The sequence below is a fragment of the Prionailurus viverrinus genome, chromosome C2, assembly GCF_022837055.1.
Source record: "Prionailurus viverrinus isolate Anna chromosome C2, UM_Priviv_1.0, whole genome shotgun sequence".
Classification (NCBI taxonomy): Eukaryota; Metazoa; Chordata; class Mammalia; order Carnivora; family Felidae; genus Prionailurus; species Prionailurus viverrinus.
In genome coordinates this window covers 132,058,530-132,070,882 of record NC_062569.1, presented here as the reverse complement: position 1 = coordinate 132,070,882, position 12,353 = coordinate 132,058,530, and the positions used below count along the sequence as shown (strand labels likewise).

The window sequence follows — 12,353 nt, the reverse complement described above, 5'->3', positions numbered from 1 at the left end:
TGACATTATAATGGCAGTACTGGCAAGAAAAGTGAAGAGTACAGCAGCCATTCCTGAATTTTGTCATAAACTTCATTGTTTTGCAACTTGGATTGTGGGGAAAAAACAACAACAACATTCAGTATTAGTCAACAAAAGTTATAGCCCACAGCTATCATTTGGCAGTAAAATTTAAGAAAACTCACAAATTTGGAGTACCTGGGTGGCTCAGTTGGTTAAGCGTCTGACTTCGGCTCAGGTCACAATCTCACTGTTCATGGGTTCAAGCCCCGTGTCAGCCTCTGTCCTGATAGCTCATAGCCTGGAGCCTGCTTTGGATTCTGTGTCTCCCTCTCTCTCTGCCCCTCCCTTGCTCATGCTCTCTCTTTCTCTCTCTCTGTCCGTCTCAAAAATAAACATTAATATATATATATATATATATATATATATATATATAATTCATAAATTTACACAAGTCATTCTGCAGTACATGTCTAACAGAATTCTAAGTACATGCTTAGATTAGAATGTAAGCCTAGCCTAGTTGCATCCAACCAGTTATAAGTAACTTTCACACCACTGTAACATCTTATTTTTCAGCTTAACCTTGACTTTTTGTGAATCATCCAAATAGTTTTATGCATTAGAAATCTCTATGGAAAAAGATTTAACTTTCTTTGCATTATATTTTTTCTATCTGCAGTTACTTGTTTAACATATTTGAAGAACAGGAAAAATATTACTGTTCAATTAATAATATCCTAAACTGCTTAACATTAAGTGATTTACCCTCAGGAGAGATGACAACACTACACTTGGATCTATTTATCACTTGTGCTTTAAATCACTTTTAGAGTGGCCAAGCAATATAACCAAGACCAGAGTTCTAAGACAGAGCCTCTCACTTTCTTTGCAATCCTCACCTAATAATTCAATTCTTTTGACGGGGGGGGGGGGGGGGGGGGGTGGAAATACAGTGAGTCTAAATTTGTGAAGGGTCGACCACTTAACAGTCATTCCAATGTGTTATACCAATTTCTCTAAAACTTAAGCCAATATGTGGCATTACTTTCTGTGTTAAAATTACCTACCCAAATCCCTCTCATCTTTTGATCCATACTTTGATTGCTCAATTGTAGCACATCTTGCTCTGGTGGGCATATACTTTTTTCCTGTTTTGAAAAAGTTCAAAAGAATTTAATGATCATGAAAGAAAGAAGATTACTACTTGATTTCAAATTGGGCAAAAGCCTTGTATGGTCATGTCAATGACAGAGTTTGCCATGACACAAAAACTTAGAGGATATTAAGTATACCTACGATATCTCAATATCTTGCACTGTTCCCTTGTTCCCTTTGCATTAGTACCTTTTACTGCAAAACTCCAAAACAATTTTATTTCCAATTTAAGCTGGAGGTGGGAAGCATTTATTGGACAATCCACAATATCTAATCTGGACAGGAGATCCAAGTAGTGAAAAAAGATGTCTAAACTTTTTGCTAATATTACCACGAATGATTTAGACCTTTTCTCAAAATTTAAGAGAGTATTAAATTACAGTATGGAAAATTACCAAAGCAATAAAAAGATGCCAGGTACACTACTACTTAATTCCTTATTATGCAGAGTACAAGCTTTCCTTGAAATGTTTTCTTTTTCTCTCAAAAAGGAAAGGTAAAAATGCACTAAAAAGCCCACTCACGGCCCTACTATTGAAAATGTAATTACTTCTTCAATATTAAATGAAGGTTCACAAATATGTGTTGAATCTCCAAATCAAGTGATCTATTTTCCTGACATACCCAGTTATGCATAAAAGAAAATTTCCCCACAAGCCCCCAATGTGACTTCTATGGGATATTATGTTAAAAGCTAAACTTTTCTAGTCATTAAAAAAAGATACATTTTATTCCTTCTAAACTCTAAAAGAGTTTATAGCCACAAGGAATCTTATGTATTTAGCATTAGAGACTTTTATTTCAAAATGTAGATGTTTTGTTAGCACCACAACCAATAGATGACACACTTCAAGTTAGCAAGGTGTTGTTTATGTTTTAGCCCTGGTTGTAACGACTTAATACTTAGAAAAGAAGGAATAAAATTTGTTTTTAATTTAAAAAATAAAAAAAACAAGCCATATTTGAAAAAATTAAGCTAAACTATGGTCAATTCTTAAATAACAATGTATTTCATATAAAATTAAGAAAATGCTCAGAAAGGATTTTCATAACTAGAACAATCTCTTAAGAATTTCCTCACTCTGATCACTCAATATGCCATGCTCCTGCAACACACAGCTTTTTCAGTAGAAGCCTGTATTTGAATATATAGTTGTAATTATTTCCTATCCTTCCGCCCCACGTTTTACCACTTCTTCCAAGAATTAAAAATACACAAAAGATTTCATTTCTCCTGAGGAATAATAGCACAGTGATTTAAAGAATCTGATCTGTTGAATGCATGACATCTCCTTACTTTCTCATTTTGAAAACATATAACACTAGTATGACACTACCAATTTAAATGCTGAATCAAGACTATTTCCCAATGGCAATCACACTTAGAACTTTTTGAAATATGGTGCACATCTGTTAAATGGAAAAGAATGGTTACTTCATCAGATATTTTTTCCCCAATTTGATACTGTTATGATACAATCACCACATTCTATTTTTACAAGGGTTTTTCTCAACAATCTGAAAACAACTTTATGGACACACTATCCAAATTATTGAATTACTAAGTGTAAATTAGCACCTTGGTGAGAAGGATAGCACGTTTCATTGATAAAGAAATTACAACAGCACACAATTTGCTCAATATGATAATCAGTTATAATCAAACCTGAAATTTCCTTTCTCTACCATTTCACATGGAATATAAAATTGCTTAAGGAATATTTTTCAAGAGCTACACACACACATAAAATTTTTAATTATTATTTATATAGGACACATGCCTTCTGAAATCTGGTTGCCTTCTCCCTAAGAACATCTGTTTGAAGCTCTCTTGTCCATAACATTTTCACTATTCTTTGTCAACAGTGTTGAACAGGTATAACATCTGGCTTAAGCATTATTCACGGATTTTCACAGAACAAATGACACCTCTTCTTTTATTCAGGACAGTCTTATAACCCTAATTCCCCTACCTACCTATATATATATATATATATATATATATATATACACTACCTCATGTCACAAAGTCTACCATCTATATTAAGAATTCACAGCTATCAGTCTTGTCATCCTTTCCACTAGAACAGTGAACCATGTTTAGTCAATTTCCTGCTGCCTTCACTTGAACCAACTGCCTTCAAACAAAAACTTTTTTCTTTTTTGTACCTAATTTCATTTCCCCCCAAGTCTCAGAACCTTGAAAGATATTAGATGCTATTCTCACACATTACTTCTTTCTCTACTCATATTACTTCTCTTTTTTCTAACTTCTTGCATCAAGCTTCTCAATCTCATTCCCTTTCATTGGTTTTGAAACAGCTTTTTTACATGTATTATCAAAAATAATTCAACAAACACTTTTTGAGTAACCATGCAAATCTAGCATGATGGTACAAACATCAATGGTCTTTTGCCCTGTTAAGCTTCCTGTTTGGTAAGAAAGAGAGGCACAAGCAAATAATTTCAAAATTACACAGTACTCATTAAGACCCAAGTATGCTCTGGGTGCTGGAGAAGCACCTGCTACAGCAAAAACTCCTGACCTAAGTCTTACAACACCAGAGGTAATGAGGTTGGGGCAAAGGCTAGAAGGCCCTCCCAACAGAAGGAACAGCAATATAAAGACCGGAGGAAGTAAATAGCACTGGATGATAAGAACTTCAAGCCATTCTGAATTATCACATATAAAGTGAGAAGAGAAAAACAGTAGAAAATGAAGTTAGAGATGTAGATAGGAGCCAAACCACAGTTTGTCTTCAACTGACACATAAAAACACTTGGGGCTGTTTCACATTTATAAAACTTCATCCATTGCCTATTATCTATGTGAGATGGGAGTATTTCAGCTTTGGGTGACATAAAGTCATTTGTGGAACAAAAAATATTAAGATTATCCCCAAATTTTGAAATTAAAATATTTTACCAACAAACACTAATCTTTAACACCAACAGTTATAAACATCTATGTTTATATGTTCTTTCTTCCTAGTCGTTTCCTAACTTTGAGAAAGTATACAAACAAAATTAGAGGGGTGCCGAGCTGGTTCAGTAGGTAGAGCATGGAACTCTTGATCTCAGGGTTGTGAGTTCAAGCCCCATGTTGGGTGTAGAGATTACTTAAAAATAAAATCTTTAAAATACAAAAATCAGAAATTTTCTTCTCTTCAAATACTAGTTAGTAACCAAATGCTGTAAATCCCGAATGCATAAAAAAAAAATCTACATGTTATATAGTGCAGTTATTACACCAAAATGAAACACAGAGGTAATTAAACATATTTTGAAAATATATATTCATATTATAAAGAAAATGTAGAGTCCCATATAATCCTTTCCCTACATATGTATGTATGTCTGTGTGAGTATGTGTGTGTACTTTGTTACACAGTAATAGACTTTTTTCTAAAATCTTAATTTGGGGGAGGAACAAGGGTTGAAGGAAGGGAAATTCCGGTAAGTGGTAAACCTATCAGTAATTAGAAACAATAGTTTGCCTTCAAAAATAATACTAAGTCCTCTACCAACACTTAAAACCTATAAAACAAATGTTTGTGCCCATGTAAAACCTTTGAAATGTTTGTTTCTTTAATGAGTAACACCTACAGCTATTCTATATTCCAAAACAATGAATACTAAATGAAATGCTCTGTGAAAGGATATACAACTTAAATACAATGTTTTACTCCTGGACTGGAAAAAAAAAAAAAAAAAAGAATGCAACTAATGAAAACATATACTCTTTTCAACTACACTAAAAACAACCAAGGTTAAGTAGTTCTTTGTCCTTCACCTCTGCTTCAACAAAATTAATATATTTCCAAGGAAAATTTTTCATTACATTCTTATTAAAATATTAAGAGAGAAGTAAACTTACTTGTGTCTGCTTGGCTTCCCACACTGATGTATCTATCATTGCCAGGAAGTGCTGTTTGGTAGTAAGTTGTCTCCTCTTGCTGAGGGGTCTTGGCATTCTTTGCAGTAAGGAAAGCCACTGCTAATTCCAAGTTTCCATTACTATCCTTCAAATATCAAGAATGGAACATCAAACATTTTGGAATAACTCCATACATTCTCACACGATTTATTTGATTTTCTCCATAGCAACTAATACTTAAATAGCAAAAGTCACTTTTAGATTTGAAATCATTCTATCTGAATGATTTATACTATTTTATAGTGTAAATTGATCATAAGCAATATATTCTATCAGTAGTAATTTCTTTTTCTGTTAAGACAACTAACATGACATAAGTAGTAATTCTATAATTACTTAGTTTTCCATTACTTTCATTTCTCCTTAACAAAAGTCAATCACAAATTTATGCTTCTAAACAAATGAACAAACTAAAAAATGTTTTTGGAACCTGCCATATAAAAGAGTGAAAATGAATATTTAAAACACTACTTCTACAAGAACTATAAAAGATATTCCCCTTTAATATATATGCTGAATACATACCTAGAGGCAAACTTAAGCAAATGTCAGACTTGAAGGAAGAAAATCGCAAAATATTCTGAAGCTTGATAGTACAGAGACATAGAGAACTAGACATGAATACTCAATACTGTCAAGATCACAATCCTACCCAAATTAAATATATAAATTCTATGTAGTTCTCATCAAAAACGTTTCTGAATAAAATTCTTCTGCAGTTAATTTAGGAGGAAGCAGATGCTATAAAACTAATTTTTACAACAAAACAATGAAAAGAGACATGACCAGTTCTATCTCTACGCTGTCTGTAGAGTTAATAAATAGAAGACTTAGCTCTAGGACAGATAACTGAAACAACATTAGGAAACCCAGATATTAATAATGAAGTGATCTTTGTAACAGAAGGCCAGAACACCTAAGACTATGAAGGCCTCATGAACTCCAGCATACACACAGACTGTAATAGGAAACTAGTGGAGGGTTTTGGACAGAAATGATATGGTATGACTTACATTTTAAATGGATCACTCTGGCTGTGTTGAGTATACACTACGGGAGAGAAAGGACTGAAGCAGAAAGTCCGACATTATTTGCTCTCACATTAAATATGTGAAAGAAAGATCAGGATGATTCCAAGGTTTGAAGCCTGAGCAACTGCAAGAATAAGATCCCCAACCCCCACCCCAACTCCAATTCCAGTTATCCAGGAAGAGAAAAAAAGTAAAAGTACAGTTGGAAAAGTACCACTGCTTTATTTTTATTTTTTTCAATGCTTATTTATTTTTGAGAGAGAGAGAGAGAGAAACAATTACGAGTGGGGGAGGGGCAGAGAGAGAGGGAGACAGAATCTGAAGCAGGCTCCAGGCTCTGAGCTGTCAGCACAGAGCTCAACACAGGGTTCGAACTCACAGACCACGAGATCATGACCTGAGCTGAAGTTAGACACAACTGACTGAGCCACTCAGGCACCCCAAAGCATCACAGCTTTAAACTTTATTATCACAACCATTTTAAACTCTAAATTGCTCACCAAAAATACGAGTATAACATAATCTATGTTAGATGAGTTAAATAGTTGTAATTTGAAATAACCATGACTAACATTATTGAACTCTTACTATGTGCCAAGAAATGTGCTAATTGCTTTCTATATACTCTCATAATAATAATAAACTAAATGCAACAGGGATTTCTTGAAGATCACTTGCTTTGGAGGGCTAAAAATAGATTCTTAAAATAAAAGTACTCAAATCAGTCAATGACCTTGTGGTTCCCAAAAGTAGACTCCTTGTCAGTATATTACTAAGAAAGTTGATTCATTATTAAATATCTTACACATTTATACTGGGTAATAGTTAAGGTTTAAGAATAGTCCCCTTCCCCCAACTACTGTTAACTGAAACCAAAGTTCAAAAAAAAAAACAAAAAAAAAACCTGAAGTCACACAAGGTACCTCAAAGAAAATGATGACAATAGTTAATCTGAATCTTTACATTCATTTGAGTAAACATATTCTACACAGTTCCCAGGTTTAAAAAAAAAAAAAAAAAAAGTGAATTCCCCAGACTTGCTCTGACCAGGTAAGGGGACAGCCTCACACTCAGAGACAGAGAATGGGAAAGGCACTTTCTGAAAACAGACACAGAGTGATGGAATCATATTCATCAGGATAAAGAAAGGACTAGCAATCATCTAAATGTCATAATCATAAAAATTGAGGTATGACATTTTTGCTTCCTCTCCAAATACTTAACAGTGGCTTCATAAACCCTGCATTAACACTCTAAACAAAACTGTTTCATCATTTTGCTGACAGGAAAAAAAGCTGAAGCAAAGACTGCAGTAAAAGCAGAAATTAAGTGCGGCACTCCAAGATCAGGCTGCTTGGTTTCCACATTTCAACTGTGTGAGCTTGAGCAAGTCACTTTAACCCGTTTACTCATCTTTTAAAAGGGGATGAATGGGGGCGCCTGGGTGGCTCAGTTGGTTGAGCGTCCGACTTCAGCTCAGGTCACAATCTCACGGTTTGTGAGTTCGAGCCCCGTGTCAGGCTCTGGGCTGATGGCTCAGAGCCTGGAGCCTGCTTCCGATTCTGTCTCCCTCTCTCTCTGCCCCTCCCCCATTCATGCTCTGTCTCTGTCTCAAAAATAAATAAACATTAAAAAAAAAATTGGTTGGGGTGCCTGGGTGGCACAGTCGGTTGGGCATCCGACTTCAGCCAGGTCACGATCTCGCGGTCCGTGAGTTCGAGCCCCGCGTCGGGCTCTGGGTTGATGGCTCAGAGCCTGGAGCCTGTTTCCGATTCTGTATCTCCCTCTCTCTGTCTCTGCCCCTCCCCTGTTCATGCTCTGTCTCTCTCTGTCCCAAAAATAAATAAACGTTGAAAAAAAAAAAAAAAATTGGGGGGCGCCTGGGTGGCTTAGTCGGTTGAGCGGCCAACTTCGGCTCAGGTCATGATCTCGCGGTCCGTGAGTTCGAGCCCCGAGTCGGGCTCTGTGCTGACAGCTCAGAGCCTGAAGCCTGTTTCAGATTCTGTGTCTCCCTCTCTCTGACCCTCCCCCGTTCATGCTCTGTCTCTCTCTGTCTCAAAAATAAATAAACGTTAAAAAAAAAATTAAAAAAAAAATAAAAGGGGATGAATGTAACACCTACCTCACAGAGTTACTAGGAGGATGTTAGCCACAAAAAGTACTTAGAATAGCACCTAGTGCTATAGGTGCTTAATAACTGCTAGTTATTATGATGATTACAATCATCTAAAAAGATAAAATTATTTCTGGAAACAAATGACAAACTTTTGGCTCAGAATCAAAAATTACATAATTAAATTTGTCTCATGGAACACGTTGCAAAGGATTGAAGCTGTATGTATGCCTTACAATAGCAAAAATGTCATCCTGCTGTTAGCCATTAGTAGCAATATAGAAATAACTTTAAAATGCAGTTCTAGTTCTTAAACATCTTTCATCTACTTGATCTTTTTCAGTGGGCATATCCATGTGATTTGACTCATTTGGGCTTCTCCATGTGGAAATGAGGGAACTTGAGAAGACACAACCAGAACGATGCCCTTCATTTACTGCATATACTAACAGCTTTGCGACTGCATGTTCTTAAGGTGCAATTAGTTAAACGTTAGTCAAGTTTTATTTCTTCTTGGAAAGAAAAAAATGTAAGCTTCTGACCTTCTATTAATCTCCTATTTCTTTATCCTCCTCTCCCTCCCCATTATTTCTCCACCCCACCCCACTCTAGCCATGGCATTTGGATTCATATCCCTCCATTTTGCATGAAAAGTGTTTCATATTGACAGAGATCATCTGTCACCCCCAAGGTATCTTGAAACATTGGGCTGTGAAAACTAACATGCTCAAAATTATAGCATAAAGTAAGGCTCTTACATTACAAAATTTCTTTCCTATATCTCTACTACTATACCACATAACGTAACTAAAAACCTTTCAAATAAGGTATGCAGTAGAGATGAGGGAGTAAATAAACTATATGCCATAAAACAGAGGCCATACCTTCAAGGCTTGCTGTAGTATCTGGGCATCATTAATCCCAGTGATTTCTCTCAGCTGATTCAGAAATGTCTGCTGGTGCTAGAGGAGAAAAACCGAAATCATTACATCTTAAAATCTGAAAATATTCAAGGACAAAAAATAAATGACCTTTGGGGAAGGGACAAAAAATAAACTAGTATAGAGAAGAAAAAAATTAGAACTTGAGAGAGACTCAACAAATTTCATTATTTTATGAAGAATAAACCATGCTGTGGGGAGCCCTAACTCCATTCCCATGTTTCCAAAAGGGAACTTCTATATTACTTCCCAAGAAGTCTTACTGAATTAACAGTTTCTGGCCCATTCTTCACTGCCTAATTAGGCAGTGGAGTGCCTAATAAGAAATGGAGTGAGATGCACAATGGCTAACCCTGAGCAAAATTAAGGACAACAGGTTTATCCATTGGACTACTTTACCTAGAGGCTGGGGCCACTGAATGAAACCCAGGCAGCTCTAACTAGTCAGCATTCATGCACCTGAGATGTTTGAAAACGACATGTCAAAAGGCAGGCCATGCAGTAAGTAGGTATATGACATCAGGGGGACCCTAAGATCTCTTTGAGGAAAAAGATCATCTCATTCTCTAATCTGTCATAAAAGATCCTAAACAGAATTAATCACTTGTCCCCATTTACTTCAGATCTGTTGGTCTATATGATCTCTTATACTCTGTTAGAGAGGAAAAGAGAAAAGAGGGATGGGATTCCACTATCAAACCCTTCCCTGAACATCCCTACTTAGGACCACGTTCCTTCCTACATCTCCATATTTCTTAAAACTTAAGTTCCCCCAAACTGTAAGATAGCACCATGAAACAGAGAAAGCTCAATGGAAATGATAGGAAAAATAAGTCACACTAGAATAAAAGGATCTGCTGAAATATTTCTTGAAAATATTTTGCACTCATGTTAGTAATAATTCAATCAAGAATCATCAATAGATGCTAAAACTATTGGGTGAAAGTTTGATGAGAAACAGTATAGTTGCATAGTTTCAAACTCTCTTACTACAAATTTGAAAGGGAGAAAGAATAACTTTATAATGAAGAAACATAACAGACACCACCTCAAGTAATCAAATTTAATATTACCAATAACTGGAGAAAATGACAGTATATGTCTCCTCATATTTTGTGATACACCAAGAAGAGTATATCACCTGAGTGAGGTATTCCTGCCAAAAATGCACAGCCAGAATCTAAACTTGAGGAAGCATCACACAAATCCAAACTGAGGAACATTTTACAAAATAATTACTCTATTATATCCAAAATATCTATACCATAAAAGACCAAGAATGAGTTCCTTGATTAATGAGGACCACAAAGGCATGACAATCAAATGTAACGTGGGAAATCAAATTGCATCTAACACTAAATGCTATACAGGACATTACTGGGACAATTGGAGAAATATGAATATGGACTGCTTAGTAATATTTTATTACTACTAAATTCCTGAATTTGATAGCTACACTATGGTTATGTAAGAAAACATCTTTTTTCTTAAGAAATATACCCAGAAGTATTTAGGGGAGCCTGAATGGCTCAGTTGGTTAAGCATCCGACTTCGGCTCAGATCATGATCTTGCAGTTCGTGGGTTCCAGCCCCACAGCGGGCTCTGTGCTGACAGCTCAGAGCCTGGTGCGTGCTTCAGATTCTGTATCTCCCTCTCAGTCTGCCCTTCCCCCACTTGTATTCTCATTCTCTCTCTCTCAAAAAAATAAATAAATAAATAAATAAATAAGCATTTAAAAAATAAAAATAAAAATGAAATCAAGATTCTGTGTGTGAAGAAAAGAAAAGAACGCATAGCGGATAAGCACTGTCAGTATCCACCATGGTATCAGTGCATTTTCATTTCCAATAACCTTATTAAAGAGCTGAAATAACCAAGACTATCTGACAATAAAAGAAAAATAATATAGTATATAAACAAGGTCACATAAAATGCCAGGAAGAATAAATTAGTTGAGTAAAAATATCAAACTGCCAAATTTACAGAGGTGAGAAAAAATTCTCTTTAAACTTGTCAACTTTTCTATGTTCATTTAAAACAGTAGCAAGAACTAGCAATGGAACCATGACTATGTTACTCAATACCCAACATCACAAATTAAAGATGTAGAAAATATTTACAGAAATTCTTCTTATCTAATTCAAGGTCTTATTTTAGTGAACATCAAAAAACTTAAAAGATTTGGGCTGTGTGGGTGGCTCATGTGGTTGAATGTCCACTCTTGATTTCAATTCAGGTCATGATCCCAGGATCATGGGATTGAGCCCTGCATTGGACTCCACACTGGCCATGGAGCCTGCCTGAGATTCTCTCTCACTGCCTCTCTCTCTCTCTCTCTCTCTCTTTCTCTCTCTCTCTCTCTCCCTGTCCCTGTCCCTACCCCACTCATCAGCATTCTGTCTCTCTCTAATAATACAAAAAATTAAAAAAAAAAAAAAACTGAACAGATTTCTTAAGCCTGTTTGTAATTTCACCACTAGCAGCCCTCCAAACTCCATTCTTTGCATGGAACATTATTTCTGTCAACTGCAAATTACTTGGTCATGGATCAGGGAAAGACTACTGAATACTCCTCCCAAATTAGTCATTTATACAAATGTTGCTGGCTATTATTTATAATGCTAGAAAAATGGAAACAATACAAATGTCCTCCCACTAAGGAAGAGGTTCTAAACTTGAATATGCAGAGGAATGACCTGATGAGTTTCATAATAATGAAGATTCTCAGGCCCCGACCCCAATTCCAGAGCAGTCGGGGTTAAGGCTAAGGGATCTATATTTTTAATAAGCATCTCATATTATTTTTATACAGATGGACCAAGAGGCACAGTTTGAGTTAAGCAAACAACTGTGTATTTTTAAATAGCAAAATATATAACCTACATAGAAATTATCTTTACAAAATCATATTAAAGTGACAGAACACAAAATAGTATACATATACACTAATGACTACAAGGTAAAATGTAAACATAAATGTAAAGCTCAGAAAAGATTACAGGAGCCTGTGTTAATTCTCTCATCTCTATATCCTCACACTCTGCCACTTTTAACTTCCTCCCCCTAGAGAGAATTTATTTCCTTGCTGCACTGATGATGGGCTTGGCCATATTACATGCTTTGATCAATAACATATTAAAGATAGCCATGCACACAGATATGAGATGTGCTT

The 12,353-nt window shown here is 35.6% G+C and overlaps 1 protein-coding gene across 4 annotated transcripts in view; it reads right to left on the bottom strand.

Moving 5' to 3' along the window:
• USP25 (ubiquitin specific peptidase 25) overlaps nt 1-12,353 on the bottom strand; it is a 152,758-nt gene that overhangs the window by 116,466 nt on the left and 23,939 nt on the right. For 2 of the 4 annotated variants that reach the window (XM_047875088.1, XM_047875091.1), the window contains exons 2-4: nt 9,124-9,201; nt 5,036-5,180; nt 1,071-1,151 (exon numbers count right to left, since the gene is read on the bottom strand). In XM_047875088.1, coding sequence (XP_047731044.1) covers nt 1,071-1,151; nt 5,036-5,180; nt 9,124-9,201 — 304 coding nt within the window. The remainder of the gene's footprint in view (nt 1-1,070; nt 1,152-5,035; nt 5,181-9,123; nt 9,202-12,353) is intronic. The other 2 variants (XM_047875092.1, XM_047875090.1) reach the window with 1 other exon arrangement.